At 36.3% G+C, this 18,072-nt stretch overlaps 1 protein-coding gene across 1 annotated transcript; it reads left to right on the top strand.

Annotated features, from left to right (window-relative positions):
• Positions 1–2,176: 2,176 nt before the first annotated feature.
• LOC104425451 (probable leucine-rich repeat receptor-like serine/threonine-protein kinase At3g14840) lies at positions 2,177–16,353 on the top strand. Its single transcript, XM_039304606.1, is given in 26 exon segments — positions 2,177–2,373; positions 2,593–2,773; positions 3,354–3,425; positions 3,504–3,572; positions 3,670–3,741; positions 3,837–3,908; positions 4,070–4,141; positions 4,237–4,308; positions 4,394–4,465; positions 4,557–4,625; positions 4,719–4,790; positions 6,909–6,980; positions 8,053–8,115; positions 9,102–9,158; positions 9,286–9,318; positions 9,455–9,516; positions 10,103–10,475; positions 10,679–10,875; positions 11,558–11,725; positions 12,600–12,718; positions 12,840–12,858; positions 12,861–13,049; positions 13,136–13,198; positions 13,201–13,372; positions 14,343–14,493; positions 15,468–16,353. Coding segments are annotated over 26 exon segments (3,045 nt in total). The 5' UTR covers positions 2,177–2,270; the 3' UTR covers positions 15,849–16,353.
• The last annotated feature ends 1,719 nt before the right edge of the window (positions 16,354–18,072 follow it).

Below are 18,072 nucleotides of genomic sequence, written 5' to 3'. Positions count from 1 at the left end.
GAAAGAAAACGTGAGGGAGAGAGAGAGAGAGAGAAAAGAAAAGGTAGGAACAAAACTTTCAGCCGAAAGAGGAGGGAGCGTAAAGGAGAGGACAAAGAGAGAGAGAGGGAAGAAAAATAATAATAATAGTACTATTGTTATCATTTTTCCTTTTCCTTTCACTTCCGATTTTTCATCCGATAATTTCTTTTTCCAAATTTCAGGATGCCACAGGATCTCGCTGCTAGGTGGGTAAATAAGATTATGTTCACAGATTGTAAGTTCATGCATTTGCGTGTTTAGGTTGCCTCCAGGCAAATTAGCTTCCTAATCGAGGTTTAGGAGTTGACTTGCTAAGATTTATATCTCACCGTTATTTAAATATTTTCAGCCCGTAGTCCGGAGAACTCACATGTGATTTGGGGTCTCGATGAATCAAGACATGGACATGACCGGTGTCATTTTTAGTTGGTCTTATCATTAGTGAAGTTTAAGTTAACCTTGACCCTATGGGTTTTTGAGATGGCCGCAGGGGAGCTGTCATAAAAAGGCCATGATTATTAAACTTCATAAGGTTAACAGCTTATAAATGGAAGTGCTATTTTGGGAATGTTGGTTGTGTTTCTCTTTACTATCCCTATTGCTTGTTGCTTAATTGGGTGTTGTTTATATTAAGTGCTTTTGCATACGTTTAACCTAAAGATAAAAGAATGAGTTAGTGACTCGTCCCGAGAAGTTGCATTTTAATCGACTATCAGGACAAGCCAGACGCCGTAAGTCAAGGACAATAAATGACGAGATTACATGCTTAGAATTCATCATTTAAAGTTAACTTGGAATTTTCAAAGCTCTCCTAAACTTGCGGGGGTCCAATATAATTGCATTGGTTGACAATATTCAAATAACACTCCATGACTCGACATTAATCCGATTAAACACGATAAGATGACAAGCTTTGCCTAAGCTTCCGTGCACGACCTCACCCATGGAACCATTAGTATTTGGTTTGAGTTTAAACTTTTGTTTTATGTGCCGCGATATTTCTGCAATTGGCGTCTAGATTTATAACATGGAACAGAAATAAAAGAGGCCATGTTAGGCCAAAGCAAGTCAAAGTACAAAACCCTCACGATCCGAATCCAAATTCGATCAAATCTATTTCGAATAATTCTGTGTTGAATGGGTGAAACACTTGTTAACATCAACAGAGACTTAGATATGCTAATTTACAAGCACCTATTAATGAATGGGATAGACTATGCTGCAAAATATTTTAATTTTCACGATCGTACAATTCAATTGTTGTCCTAAAAAATCCTAAGATATTATTATTTCGTCTATCTAAATTAGAATTCCAACTCAACATATATGATATTTTTGTTTTGGTAAACTAACTTTAATAGGACAATTTTTTTCCATTATTTATATTTATATGTATAAGATACCACCAACAAACGTGCAAAATAATATTGGGTCTAGGTCCGAAGATTTGAACTTAACCAATTTGTAAAGGCTTGAAAGGGTATTTCCATCGGCCTCCACATTATTGGGTCTCCACGGCCATAACCCTAAATGAGCTAATGAAGTTTCTAAGAATAATGGAATTTGGACTCACCATCAATAAATTGTATAATAACCTAAATCGAGATATGGTCATGGCAAAATTGTTGCGACCTATGTCAGGTGGGCACTTCAAAAATTTGGGTTTAATGAATTGTTAAGTTCAAATCTAGCTCGAACTCTCAAGCTCATACTAATTAGCAATTTATATTTTGAGTTTTAACATGCAAATCTGACATTAATCAATTTAAGATTAGTTGATTAGATCCCAAGTAAGTCTTGGGATGATTACTTACTTGAACCCAAATAATCAAAAGTCGAAAACTTAATTACACTAATTAACCAACTAATGCCTTTTCGATACTTTTTCTTGTTCAATCACCAAATAAAGTATTCATGCAGCATTCATGAGTCAAGAAATGTATTCTAACTAGCTAAGGAAATGGATTATAAAAAACACACATCTCTCTCATGCAAGAAAAGTTGAACCAAAACTCACTCAATACTAGATGAATATTCATATGTTTGAGGAAGACTTGAGGTTGTCAAATATACGAAAGCAAAACGTCTTTATCAACTCTCCCTTTTTCATACATAAATGCATGAAGTTAGATCGCTCACTTAATAATTATCTCTCTCTTGCTCCCTCGCTTAGCCAAGCTTTGTTTTCATAGACTCCAATTAAAGAATGGGAGATCTCTCTCTATGTGTGTGTTGAGCTTGAGACTGAAATGATGACGATTCTCTTCTCGGCTCGATATCTCTTCTCTATGCTCGTCCTTCTCAGCATCACTAACTTAGCTACTGCTGCCACTCTTCTGCCCCAAGATGAAGGTGAAGAAAAAAAACCCATCGATCTTTTATTGCTTTCATCGTATTGTTCCTTTGTCTTTTGGGCTCCAACGTACACCAAGGCTTTTTTTTTTTTTTTTTTGGTGCTTGTATTTCATACATATATTCAACCTCAAGCACACGTGAATCTAACATTCTTTGTGCTTGTTTTGCATGATGCATTGCTGTTCCTTTTGACTTATCGGCTCTTTTCTCTTTCAGTGGATGCGTTGAAAGAAATAGCAAAGATGTTAGGGAAATCGGATTGGAATTTCGACGCAGATCCATGCGGTGTAGAGAGTGGATGGGGTGACAATGAAGTAAGTGGTACAACTACCAACGCTGTCACCTGCAAGAATTCCACCGACGCCCACAACAACAACATTTCCCACGTCATCAGCATGTCTCTTTCTCCCTCAATTTCATGAATTATACCATCGTGGATTCCTCGCTAGACTTTAATATTAATAACGCAATTGCATACCAATCTTTTCTCATTATAGAGTCAACTGGCTGCCGAACTGAATCTCTTTGCATCATATTAGTATTTCATTAAAAAAAAAAACATTAGCCGATTTTTTGGTGGAAATGTAGCAACAATACGTAATCACTTATCATATTAAAATTACTCATGAAGTAATTATGAGCATAATAATAATTGTTCACAGTATGATTATACAAATTTTTATAAGTTTAATCAATACAATCACATATTATATGCTTAGCATTTAATTATATAAATTATATTTTTAGTGATTAATGGGAATGCCAAACTCAAAGATCATGATTAAATATCAAAGTGATGAGAGTTATATTCCCTCTAACTTTAATCGTAAGGGTAGTTTCAGAATTTTTTCATTTAGAATCAATTGAGATTTATGTATACATATCAATAGATGTAATAAAGCCATTTTGTAACATCATTTGGATGCCTAGTTTTCAAGTAAAGCTAGAATAAAGCCTTCGTGTCGTTGCGTAAACAGACGACTTTGGGAGCAATCTCTTGCCGGCACCCTTCCGCCTCAATTGTTCAGATTGCCTTTCCTCGAGAACTTGTAAGCACTCTCTTTCTCCATTTCCCCTTTTCTCCATTTTCGATATTCTTCTTCTTCATCCTCTCTCTCTATAAACAGTGATGTCTCCCGCAACTACCTGAACGGCACAATTCCTAAAGAATGGGGCTTTACGAAGTTGAAATACATGTATGCTCTCTCTCTCTCTCTCTCTCTCTCTCTCTCTCTCTCTCACGAGTGTATATTCTATTGTTTGATTGGGGGAAACGCGATGATGTGGGTGCAGTTTTGTACTCGGAAACCGATTGACTGGTCCAATCCCGAAGGAGTTGGGGAACATATCCACACTTTTGGGATTGTGAGTGACCACTCATCCCGACGCTCGCCTTTGGCCTCTTCGCTGTTTTAAATTTGATTGATGTTTCAAGATTTTAACTTTCATATTCCGCTCAGAAGCGTCGAAAGCAATTGGCTTTCTGGACCTCTTCCTCCAGAGCTCGGGAACTTGTCCGAGTTAAATTATATGTGAGTCTCTTGATGCAAATTTCTGTGTTAGGCATCTAGTTTTTATTCGCTGATGATTTTGTATCTGGCGAGGGAATTTTATCCATTGGAGTGATCTGTTGAGAGATACAGCATTCAGGTTCTATTAACCAATGTGTTGTCATGGGTTTTTCTTGTTTCAGGTTCCTTGTGTCAAATAATTTCACTGGGGAGCTGCCTCAAACATTTGTTAACTTCAGGAAATTATATGACCTGTTAGTTTCCAGTATCCACAAACTCAGCTAATATTTAGCCATTTCTATTCTATTCTTTCTCCTTCATATGAATCTTGTTGTTTAATGCGCTGTAGGCGACTTTGTGATAATCAGTTCACGGGAAAGATACCCGATTTTATTCAGAACTTGACAAATCTCACAACACTGTAAGGCTTAACGCTTCTTCCCCTTTTAAGTCGGTCTCTATAGATATACCCCCAAGACAATTCCATCTATGAATTGTATCATCAGGGTTATTCAAGGAAGTGGATTGCAAGGACCGATTCCCTCTGGGATCGCACTTTTGGAGCGATTGATCGACTTGTCAGTATGGAATTTTGGCATTTCGATCTGATCTCTCTTTCTTTAAGATGTTATCAATCAAATAAAGCTCCTATTTAATTTTGATATGCAGGAGAATAAGTGACCTCGATGGACCCGAGTCTCATGTTCCACAACTTAACAGTACAGATATTCAAACACTGTGAGATCGATGCTTCTTCATAGATAGTTTACTTTATGCAAAAGAGCCAAATCGTCTTAGCAATGTGACGATATCGGTGTTATTTTCTTATAGGATTCTGAGGAGCTGCAATCTCATGGGAGAGCTACCTGGTTATCTAGCAAATATGACAAATCTAAAAATATTGTGAGTAGAAAGCGGCTTTTCCCTTTGGCTATTCCAGGCAGAATAAATAATTTTACCCTTAAGGAGTGAAATTTCTACTAGTTTTTGGTTGACTATTGGTTGCAGTTAAAGAACCCATTGAAGATGGCTTGAAGGTCCCTTACTGACTTCAATGGTGTTTTGATATTTTCTGTTGATATTGCTGAATTGTGAATGACGTGGCATTTAAATTCTTGGTGATTGTGGCCTCTGCTGTAGAATATATAGTTTCGCACAAAAGTATATGGACTTTTTCTCTCTATGAGAATTTGTGGAACTATTGTCAACTGTTCTAAAAACTCAAGCTATTAGATGAAAGCGTGGTTTGTTATTTAAATATTCTAACACTTTCTTTGTTTTCACTTTTCCAGCAAGAATTCTTACCTTGGTTGTGGTTTCCCATTTCGTCTAATTTACTTTTGCTTTGATATGTTATCTTAACTTCTTAAGAGCATTAATGCAAAATGGAGGCTTCTAGTGGTTGATTATCTGGAAACTTTCCTTCCGGTGGTTTATATTCTTGAATCTCAGCCCTACAATATCTAGCTGGAGTTTTATGCTTGACTATTGTACACTTGTTAGACATAACATTCATAGTTCAAACGAAAGCATGGCTTCAAATGCATCTCTATACAAGTCAATTCTTCTTGTTCATGTGGTCATCTCTGTAAGATTTAATAAACGCTACTTTTAACAGCAACATTTTGCCATTCTGTCATGGCTTTGTTTGTTTCGTGACAAACATTTTCCTAATTTTCCAGCGTTTGGTTTCTTTAGGAAAATGAGTTAATGGAAAATGTTTTTTGAGTCAATGGAAGATCTATGTTTAAATTTAGGAAATGATTTCCTCTTTTGAAAAAGTGGGAAAACATTTTCCAAATTATGAGTTGGTATTGGTGCTTGGACCCGCAACTCTTTGCTTGGACATGGGAACCCCAACGCCTGGTTCTTGGTCCTCAGCGTTCAGGACTAGGTCTTTAGCGCCTGGGCCTAGTCCATCGAGGCTGGGCCCGAAGCCCTAGTGCCCAAGCCCAATGCCCTAATACCTTACCCCGAGTACATAAAAGCAATGCTTGGGTCCTTGACACTCAAGCTCTAGTCCCCAGCACTTAGGTTGAGTCCGCGAAGGCCGTGTGCAGGTCCTTGGTGCTCAAGTTTGGATCCTTAGTTAATGAAATATTTATTCTTATAAAAATATTTTTTTTATCCCGTGGCCTGTCACCATAGCTGACAACCGGCCGAGGAAGAAGTTAAAAGAAAAGGATTAAAAAAATTAATTAAAAAATTCGAACTTTTTGGCAATTTTTACCTAGAAAATCAAATTAAATTTTCCATACTAAACAACGGAAAATATTTTCCGGGTATTTTCAGGATTTCAGTCAAGCACCGGAATATTTTCATTTTCCTAAAAAAATAACTTCATGGAAAATATTTTCTAAAAACGTTACATTTTCCATGGAACAAATGGAGCTTTAATTTTTTGTTTTTCTGACATTCTTGAATGACCAAATTTCTATGGTTCTGCTGCGGCTTATCACATACTCTATTCCCTTTCCTGTTTTTTGAAATCCTCATTTTATTCTTTATTTTTATTCACTGAAGCTGATATTTCCTTTTCTAAGCACCCTAGTATTGAGTCGGCATCCCTTTATTCATAAATAATATATTGTGAAGGAGATGTTTTCAACAAATTATGATTAGCTTTAGTTTCGGTCCTATTAGATTAGTGAAATCTCCCAATCTGAACTATAATATGGTGCATTCCCTGGGACATACTCAATTTAGTACCCAAATAACTTTTCTAGTTATATAAATTGAAATTTCCATTTTGTAAATTTGATTTACAGCAGTTTTGTATACTTATAGCATGTGACCAACTTGAAACTTGGATTTAGGCAATGAATGCCTCTGGAGATGAATGTCTAGAAAGCTGAGGCACTAGACAGTTGACCTGTATGTCTAAACATCTGAACTGGACTTTGTATGTTCATTGATGTTGTCTGTGTTTGTACAATCATTTGAAGTATGCTGAAAGAGTGTACTGAGGGAGTCAGTTAAAAGTATCTTCTCAATATATATTCACATATACTTGCTTTGCAGAGACCTCAGCTTCAACAAACTGAGTGGCAAAATCCCTAAATCCTACAGCAGCCTGGAAAAAGTAGAATATATGTAAGTATTTTGATGCTGAACTTAGGCTTCTTTTCATATTTTGTAGAAGAATCTAAAGTCTCTAGTTGTTCTAGTGGTCAAGCTATAGGCAACTTTTACCATAAAGTAGTTGAGCTATCAATAGAACTTAGACCATGATAACATATTCAATTTTTAACTCTCAAAGTCCTCAGGTCGTGAATGCTTATTACTTCACCATCCAAATTTTGTAATGAATTGAGTTAAGAATTTATGATTATTGTCAAGTAATTATTTTGGTGGGACTTTAGTCATGGAGCAGGCATAGATCATTGATATTCTGTTGCTTAAAGAGCAGCCCTTTTGATAATTTCTTCGCATGATTCACAAGTTTCAAAAAGTTACTTGTTTACGCTGGAAGAGTTAAATGGATCAGTGATACTTTAGCATTTGACAGTTGTATGTTTCTGTACTCAATGCATGTCTTGTGTGCCTATTTTATGATGTATAGGAGATTAAATATAGCAAAAGTCCTTAGGCTCTCTACTTGGTTCTTTCCACAACAATGGCTCTAGAAGTTTGGTGAGTGCAGCTCTTAAGTGCTATTTGGAAGGTCTGTGGAGGACCTTGGTATCTTACCCTAGTTTTGAGAATGATGAGAAACTGTAGTCCTAAGCTTCTAGGACTGTTTAACATTGGTTTTCATCTTTCTGCCCAATGATTGAAGCTTGACAATGGCACGTCTTCCTTAATTATTTATTTTATGTCTTAGAAGGACAAAAACATCATCACAAGGAAATAGTTGATAACCTAATTTGAGGTACCCTTCACTAATCCAGCTTTGTGTACTACTGTTATGGTAATCTTTCTCCAGGTGCTCCAAGTTTTGCAGGGATCAGGGTTTTCCTCTGTCATTGATTTCCTTAATCTTTCATCTCTAGCTGAAAGCTCTATATTGTTATCATGACTTAAACTGATTTTTTCTACACCACAAGTAAACAAAAATGCTAATAATCTGCTAAATAATGCGTTTTTGAGGTATAAGTCTTAAATAATTTCAGTTAGAGTGTATAAAGTACATGAGGAGCTAACTCATTCAAATAATCTTGTTTAGGTATCTAACTGGAAACCAGTTGACTGGAGCAGTCCCTGATTGGATCCTGGTGAAAGGAAAAATGTGTAAGCTTCGCTGCCTGAAGAAAATATCTTGTTTAATCATGAATTTGCTTCTAGCTTTATCTGGCTAATCTTGCTCTGTACCAAGCAATTATGCATTCACATCTTGCATCTTTATGGTTAGTAGCCTTTGGAGATAAATGGAAACATCATAAGTACCTTTCTCCTCGTTGGGATCTGTTAATTGGATGGATGTATGTAACAAAAGAGGCTGAACTGTATGATATGCATGAAAGAATATAAAGTGGATTTTCTTGGAAGTGCCTAGTTAGCTCCATTTTCCCCTATACAAAAAGCCATTCCCAGCTGTAGATCATTTTCAGACCTATTGGAATGATTAAAATTATGTTTGGAAAATTTTTAGCTCCTATTAATCCTCTTTGAAAGTTTGTCTAATGTATCACCTGCAGTATATGATTAGTTGCTTGGGCCATTTCTTGCTGATAACAATGTTTTTATGGGTTTGTGTATTTGAGAAACTCTACAACCAAAATGAGTGTACTTAGGAGAAGTTGATATTATCTTATGGGTGTAGGAATGAAGCTCTTGTGAGGTAGTTTAAACAGATAAATGTGGTCTGGATAATTTCTTATTAGAAGACGTGACGTAGTAGTAGGTGGAATCACAGTTCTATTTAAGCCTCTTTGCCTTAGACATCATGACTGTGGTACTGTTACTGAGTAAAAATGTTTTTATACACTATAAATAGTTTTAAAGTCTCCGTTTACTTCAGTTAGTCTTTCTCCTTTTCATATTCTAAGATAAGATATTTTCAGTAGGAATAAAATATCAATTTCATCATCTTGTGATGTTTTCGCCTTTCATCTTGCCTTACCTGTCCATTTTTTGCAACTTGTCTGCATTTTTGTACATACTAATCATTTGATGGAATTATTGAAAAAAAAAAAAATCATTTGATGGAATGACTTTCAGTGTATTCTTCAAATTGATGAGATTTTGGAAATGGTTGACTGTTTCTCTGTGTAGTGATTTATCATACAACAACTTCACTGCTGGAGGCTCAGAATGTCATGAAGGATCTGTGTATGTCCTACTTCCTTCAGTCAGTCCAGGGCTCCCCCAAATGTGCACTTATTGAGTAACTTATATCCTGTTTGTGTATAATATTTCCATTTCTCTGCTGAATGTTGATTTTGTCTTTTCTCTACAGCAACTTGTTCGCAAGCTCCGAGGTTGAGAATGCGTATGTTTGCGATTAACTTTTCAACGAGCGACTTGGATTTCTAAGGGCGCGCATTTTTATTGATTATGTACTTAGCATTGAACTTCATTAAGAACAATGATGATTATAACAGTAAAATCTTTGCTGAATTGCTCAGAACCTCATATTCTGCCACAAGTGGACTTGTCTCGTGTTTGCAGAGTCAACGTTGTGCAAAAAGTAAGTTAATATGCTGCAAAGTCATTGTTGTATATAATGTAAATTGACATGTTGTATATCCTATGAAATTTTGTGAGACCACAGCTAATTGTTTTAAAAGTTTAAGCTATTAGATGAAGTGTGGACATATTTAATTAGGGAGGCAAATTAGGCTTCGAAAGATTTGAACTCATGAAATCCAGCTCTGATACCATATGAGATTTTATAGGATCACAGCCAACTGTTTTAAAAGCTTAAATTGTTAGAAGAATGCGTGATTTTATATTTAAATTATTCTAACATATCCTATCATTATCATCAGATTCTAATATTGCATCTTACTCTCTGTGTAATTTCTCATCAAATTTATCTCCTTGTCAACTCTCCTCTTGGCTATTGTGTCAATCTTTGATGGTTGATGCATAATTACCCTAATAATTTCAAAAGCTACCTGCATGAAATAATGGGTTGCTCATAACTTGGGAGTTTCTATGTAATTTTCCAATGAGTGAATGCTAGCTTATTTAGTGTGTCTGGAAAGTCCACTCCATATTAACAAATAGAAGAAACTGAATTTTCTCTGTGGCTGCTTCTTTACTCCATCCAGGTCGGTATAACCTCTTCATAAATTGCGGTGGGAGCAAAGCAGAAGTAAGGGGCACCACATACGAAGATGACTCACAGGAGGCTACACCTTCAAGTTTCTTCAGGAGTGATTACTGGGCCTACAGTAGCACTGGTTACTTCACCGATGACGATAGCACTGCAGTTAGCTATGAAGTTAAAAACACATCCACACTGTCCATGAATAATGCCCAACTTTACATGGAAGCACGACGTTCTGCCATCTCTCTAACTTATTACGGTTTTTGTCTGATGGATGGGCCCTACAATGTAACCCTTCATTTTGCGGAGATAATGTTCACAGGCAACAAAAGTTATAAAAGCCTTGGAAGGAGAGCTTTTAATATTTATATACAGGTAAACTCGGAGCATTATGGAGTGCTGGTTCTAATATATAAAGCACATAAAGCGTTCAATATGTTATGGTTGGGAAGTTTATCCAAATATCTCGTACTTGCAAATCATGATTTTTTCACAATTTGTACATTCTATGGAGACTAAAAGTTTTACCTTGTTCAGTGTGGAGAAACTCAACTTGAATCAGATGAAATATTATTTCAGGGAAATTGGTGTGGAAAGATTTCAACATTGAGATTGAAGCAGGTGGAGTTGGAAAGGAGGTCATGAGAAATTTTGCTGCCATCGTGACCAAGGGCACTCTGGAGATACGCTTCTATTGGGCTGGGAAAGGAACCACTGCTATACCTGATGGAGGAGTCTATGGTCCTCTTATATCTGCTATCTCCGTCTACCCTGGTACGCAGATGGATGCTTCCATGTTTCACTTGGTGCTTCTCTGTTGAGAAAGTTACTCTTATTCATGTTGAAAAGAATACCTATATTTTTTCTTGCACCAGAAGTCATCAATAGGCTATTCAGTTACTTGGTTTGGTTGCAAATGCCTACTGTTGGATTCAGGCCATTGGCATATGTCACTATAGATCAAGTCAATTACGCAAAATAGCTGACCAGGGTCTATTAGTATTCTCTTAGAGTTGAAAATTGGTTATAGGTTGCTTTGTGTTCTTTCTATCTGAGCGTGTTTTCTCTATGTATCTTTAATCCTTCCATTTGACTATGAATTGATAGCCTTGTTCACTTTTCCGCTATGGATTACGACCACTGTGCCTGTATAATACAGTACAGCCTTGAGAATGAAGAGTAGAATTTTTTTTTTTTTTTTTTGTTTTTCTTTTTCTTTTTCCCTTTGTATTTTGTATTACATGTTCCATAGATGATATCTTCCCGTGCTCATTTATCTGATAGTTTCTGTGGAGTACTCTGGGCGGTTTTATGTCCTCTTAATTCTCAATTATTGTGTTCTCCATCAATTTCTTTGTGTTCAACGAGAAGCTACAGATATTTTTCTGCATTTACGTCTACCCCATTTAACTGAACAGTTTTGGTTAAATGTTTGTTTGTTCTTTCTTCATCGCAGGCTTTGATCCCCTGGCCAGCAGATCTGCTGGCACAGTGGCTGGGATTCTGGCTGCTTTAGTTTTTGTAGTTTTCCTTATCCTGGTTATCCTTTGGTGGAGAGGACGCCTTGGACTGGTTATCCTTTGGTGGAGAGGATGCCTTGGACGTAAAGATAAAATGGCACAAGGTAGTTGCTTACCTGGAATCTCCGCTATTTAGTCCACGTGTATTTGTCAAGAAATATGAGAATGTTATGCACTCTGAATACATTTTCCCCCTTCCGTATTCTGGTGGAGAGGGAGGATAGTCACATTGCTTCATTTATATTTCAGCTAAATTGCACAGTTGTCCTGTCAAACTGTTGGCACATGACACTTCTTCTTCTTCTTCTTCTTCTTCTTACTTTCCTGGTTGGGGAAAGTGTAATGACAATGGATCATTAATGCTCCATCTAGATTTACAGTTCCCATAAAACTGTTGATGCATGACATTTGTGCATTCCATAGGGAATTTGATTCGACACAAAAAGCCAAAGATTATTATTAGGCGATATACAGCTAAAGTGTCATAGAACCATTTGGTTTGCTTAATGAACTAAATTTTTATTTAGAAATCCGAAAAATGAAGGAATAGATAGTTATAGGGAGAGACGGTAGATTGTTTCTCAGATGTGTGTGTGTGTGTATACACAAAGTCTACGTTTCAAGACACCAAAAATAGCTGCCAGAACTTCACGTGCATGAGAAATTAAAACATACAAACCATACCCTACGTTTCCAAGGGGGTTCTCTGTATGATTTTTATTTTCCTTCACTATTAAATACCCTGGGGACAATCTCATTTTACTTTTCAGAAATACATACTGCCAACTGATGCCAGACTTTCCTAGAAAATAATTTTCAATGCTAAGCTATCCTGTACTGAACTTGCTCAAACCAAAAAGTCACAGAAAGGTTTTCTGGAATATTGAGAAGGAATTGATACGTCTTTGTTAGATAGGGGATTACATACTTTAACTGTTGACTTTTCCAAATTCATCGAAGTTCCAAAACATGTTGCAGATTTGAAGGGTCTAGCATTGCAAATTGGTTTATTTACCTTGCGACAGATTAAAGCTGCCACAAACAATTTTGACACTGCCAATAAGATAGGAGAAGGTGGTTTTGGTTCTGTATACAAGGTATGCTGGAAAATTGGCTAACCAAATTCCCCCAATTCCCAAGAGAGAAGATATGTAGAAAGCAGCATTCAATGTAACTCAATTTTCACAACATAGATTTGATGCCAAAGTTGAATTGCAGGGTTTTCTGTCAGATGGCACACTATAGCAGTGAAGCAGCTTTCATCCAAATCACAACAAGGAAATAATGAGTTCCTGACTGAGATTGGGATGATTTCTGCTCTTCAGCATCCACATCTTGTGAAACTCTATGGATGCTGCATTGAAGGAAATCAACTTTTGCTGGTTTATGAGTACATGGAAAATAACAGTCTTGCTCGCGCTTTATTTGGTAATTTGATATCACATTGTGCTTCATTGACTTCAGTTAATGACATGGCAGTAAAGCAGCTTTGATGTCTTCTGATACAATTGAAGGTCCTGAAGAATTTCAGTTAAAGTTGGATTGGTGGACAAGACACAAGATATGCGTGGGTATTGCTAGGGATTGGCATATCTTCATGAAGAGTCAAGGCTGAAGATTGTGCATAGAGACATTAAGGCTACTAATGTTTTACTGGATAAGGATCTCAACCCTAAAATATCAGATTTTGGTTTAGCAAAGCTTGATGAGGAGGACAAAACACATATTAGCACCAAGATTGCTGGAACTTAGTAAGTTTCTTGCTTTTTGTTCCTTTTAACCTAAGTAGGAGCCAGTGACAACATAAAAGCATGGAATAGAAACATATATTCTGATTTAAGAAAAGTGAGTTGAATGGAGCTTTGTGGTGGATTCACATCATCCCAAAGCATGGTGCTCAACAAATTCAGCTTAACCACAAAGCTTTATGACTGTCCCACCACTCTTTACATTAATTAGGAAAAAATGTAAATTGTGTCATACTCTACCATTAAGTAATGATACTCTGATATTGACTTATGTAATTGTTAATTTGAATATAACTTAGTATTATAGCAAATTTGCCCATGTTTCTATTGTATGCACATGGAGAAACATAGATAAGCATGGTCACATGTTTTAGAAGTTTGCATTAATGCGTATGAAAAGTCAACTTGTTTGTGAAAGGAACGTGATTAATTAGGGAAAAGATAAAATTGTAAGTTCATTCTACTAACTCTAACGTTAATTCAACAAAAAGAACTATAAACGGAACTATAGACATTTCCAAAACAAGTCAAATGATGTCCCCATTATCGTGGCTAAAATTTAAACTTGTTAGGGCGAGCTTCACTTTACAAAAACTTTAGGCCTTCCCAAATAAATGTAATATTGGGTACTATATGGAGATTCCCTCACTCCATTTTTGCACGTTCTTAGATATCTTTGTAATGCTGGGAAATGCCCTTAAGCTCACGTAGGTCATCTTATAAACGATACTTATATTTCAAACCAAAAAAAAAAAAATTATAAAGAACAACAATGGTCTTTTTTTTTTCCTGAAATATTCTTGGTAAATGATATTAGAATATATTAGGATGCATTTGTTTTTTTCCTCTACTCTTTAGACCATAGCATCACATTTAGGAATGACTCTTTTCTTTTGAATTTTAGGAATATTAAGTATGTGCTATTTAAGGCAGTTACCTTGTTGCAAACACAAGCTCTTTTCTTGTTGTGCAGTGGATATATGGCACCAGAGTACGCAATGCATGGTTACCTCACTAACAAAGCCGACATCTATAGTTTTGGCATTGTTAGCTTAGAAGTTGTTAGTGGCCGGAGCAACACTAGCTCCCAAAAAACTGAGGAATGCTTTATTCTACTCGATTGGGTAATCAACTCTATCATTTCAATTATGATCATATCTGTATTTAAATCCTCACATGCACTTTCAATGGTTGCAAAGGAGTTTCACAGTTAACAGCTATTGAAACTTGCTTAACGAATTGTCATGCTGTTAAGTGCAATTTGTTATTTCAAATTAATCTGATTCTTCTTATCATGTTGGTCTACTCTGAATTTTCATGTAGATTCTTTTTTTTTTTTTTTTTTTGGAATGAAGAAAATTCTATTTCTTGAAATTTGGGGAAGTTGACCCCATAATTTAGGGTGGATTTCGAAAGTTCAGTTTTAGTCTTTATGTTTTTATGCTTGATATTCATACTCCCTGTAGTTTCATTAGCACCAAACAAGTCCTTCGACTACTATTAAATTTTGGCAATTACTGTTAAATTAAAAAGTTTCAAGACCATGTCTTGACCAGAATATCCATATACTTTCGATTGAGTTATAACTTTTTCACATTCATATAATTGAGTCCTGTAAGTAAGATTTTGTTTTGCTTTGAGTGAGCAATCATTAGAGCAAACAATCATTATTAGTCCTTGTCAAATCTGATTGTCGCCTGAGTTGCATAATCAAGAACATTGAAAGACGAGTCTACCGTTTCATGTAATGACACTGACAAATAATTTGTGCTGATAAAACTCAACAATAGCTGGCGATTTTAAAGTGGTGTGGGTGATTTCTTGGCAACCGGTTAACCATTAGTAAGTGATGTTTTAGTCTAGTATCTTTTATTTAAAATCAGTAAAAAAAATCATGTTTGATCTGTATTGACTCATTCGATTCTTTTTATCCATTTATACCCTAAATCTAGCAGGTGCTTATCAACTGCATTTGCCACGTAATTATCAAGGGAGATAATATACTTCTTCCTGTTTCAGTATTTAGAGCATATTTTGCAACTGATCAATACCTGAAGCTTGAAAGGGAAACACCTTCACTTTACATTTCTGTATCTAGGCACACTTTCTGAAGGAGAGAGGAAATTTGATAGAACTAGTTGATCCGAGGCTTGGTTCTCACTTTGACAAAGAGGAAGTGCTGGCATTGATAAAGGTGGCTTTGATGTGTACTAATGTGACTCCAGCACTAAGGCCGCCAATGTCATCTGTGGTTAGCATGCTTGAAGGCAAGGTTGCTGTTCCAGTGCTGGACTCTGCAGGCGCTATCATGACTGAGGAGAAAATTGAGGCCATGAGGAAGCATTTTAGAGGTGACGAACATCAGGCAGTTGGTGAGAATATCACCAAGAGTATGTCTATTGAAGGGCCACAGACTGGAGCCGCTTCGTCTGCGTCTGGTAATGATCTCTATCCAGTATTTCTGGATACTGATTACTAGCACAAGAGAGAGTAAGAAATGGTTTGTTGTGTTCTAAGTAAATTAGTTCTTGAAAGAACTAGGGCTTCATTGGGTAATCCTTGCAGCAGAATTCTTAAATGTTGCTTCGAAGTTTCTCTTTCGCTCACATTTGGAACTGAAGGTATAGGTAATATAAACAAAACAACGAGTGTTATGCAGTGCAGTAATTGGGTATTGTGAACTAATTAGTGGGGAAAGCCTAAAGACAATGGCTTGTGGTTTGGTGTTTGTATTCGTGCTGTCTCTTTCCATTTTGTTATTCAAAGAGAGACGATGTTGCAACTTTTTCCTTTTCACACAATAATGATGTGGATGGTGGCCACTGCAAGGGAGGGAATCTATTACGGAAGCTTTTCATTTGTTTGAATGGCGAGATGTGCGAAGTGGCACCTTCTTGCTCTGGATGTGTTTTGTTCACGAGCTCGACTTGTTATATGTTGCTACTCAAGAATTTCTCTTAGCAGATGCCAATTTTTTGTCTTTAGTGTGGATGATGGTCGGCCAATTTCATCTTTCCTATCTTTGAGAAATGATGAAAGAGAAACTTGTATGTCTACCGGCAAAAAATGATCTGGAGAAACTTGCATGTCCAGTCACTGTTCTTGCGAATGTTGAATTACTACCTCATCAGCAGACTACTTCCATTCCATCAATGGTTCTATATTATGAGTCAATGCTAATGACCTTAGGTTAATGTCAAAAGAATCAAACAATTTGAAACTGAAACCGAAAGCTTAATGGGTTCGTCTGCTCCGCCTGAGATATGAGAGGTGGGGGCTGAGTGAATATTGACGAAGTTGACACTTAACATCCCACAACGAAAATTGAAGTGTCCACATCAAAGGTGGGTGATTCGCTGCTGCTATTGCAACTACAACCCAGCAAAGCAAAACAGCAGATCTGTTGCAACTTCGTAAATCCTGATTTCTAAACCGGCAGACCTCCACCGAAATTGGAAACCAAATCCTGTATCCTAAATAACTAACCGAAAAAGAACAAAAAATAAGGGGTGCTTTAAGTAGAATCCGACAAGTACCTGTATCTCGGTGGACCATTACTTCTAGTAGTTACTTTTTTACTTTCTCATCGAATTAATAAATAGAATCTGACAGTTCAATGTCACGCCATTCCTTCTCTCTCTCTCTCTCTCTCAACTCTGCAATAAAAATTCAGTAAAAATGGTTCGTTTTTATGCAATGCAAGGGACTGAATTTTGGGAAGTGAAGTCAATACTGAGTTGACATTAACCGTTGGTTAGCTTTTGCAAACTTGGGTGGCTCAGAGAATGCAAGCCGGACCGCGTTCAATGAGCGGACCATTACTATAAGGTAAGATGATTTATTTTTCCATCTATCTATATTTCTTAAATCACTTAGGTTTAGGTTTGATTTATGACTATAGATGTAATTGTTAGTGAAAATTTATTTAAATAGTGATATTTGGAAAAGTTTTTTTTGTCAATTTTATAACTATCGTCAGTTTAATAATTGTGTCACTATGAAAAAAATGAACTTAAATTTTAGTTTAAGATAAAATAGGTGGCAAGCTATAGAGATAATTTTTCCATGACTCAAGAAAGGGGTTGGCTTTCAAATGAATACTAACGACCAATATTGCTATGGAAAAGCATTGAATGGTTTAGACTTTTTTATAGGACATTGGAAGGTTTAGAGATTGGAAAGGAGTTAATGTCAAGAAATTGACAAAACATAAAAATAGTTTTTTTTTTTTTTTCAAAATAAGTGGCGGATCTCATCTATTCACATTGTCTTTTAATCTGTGCTCCTCTCATTAGATGATGGCATGTGCATTTAAGATCAAAATAAAGTTAGAAAATATCAAGATCAGAAACATGTAAATCGAATTGGAAAACAAAGGAATAGAGAATTTAAATACGTGTGGGTCATGGGTTTCCATGATGAGACTTAAGGGAGAACATGGTCTCAAAATTTAAGATGCGTCATAGTATACATTTCGACTCATATTATTTATATGCTGAAAATCATATTCTATCTACCTAATATGATAATTTTCCCGCATTTGATGCATTTGCCGGTTGAATGGAGATCTTAAACCCAGCTCGCACTCACTCTCATTGGCGTCCGAATCAACTCTCAGCTGCATTAATGCATGTACTAATACGTTTCACAGTGCAATGTGTAAAGACTTTCATGGAAACATGATGTAGATGTGAAGGATTGAC

This window comes from Eucalyptus grandis, chromosome 11 (genome assembly GCF_016545825.1).
Source record: "Eucalyptus grandis isolate ANBG69807.140 chromosome 11, ASM1654582v1, whole genome shotgun sequence".
NCBI lineage: Eukaryota > Viridiplantae > Streptophyta > Magnoliopsida > Myrtales > Myrtaceae > Eucalyptus > Eucalyptus grandis.
Note: the sequence above shows the minus strand (reverse complement) of the source record. Positions and strands in the feature narration are given on the sequence as shown.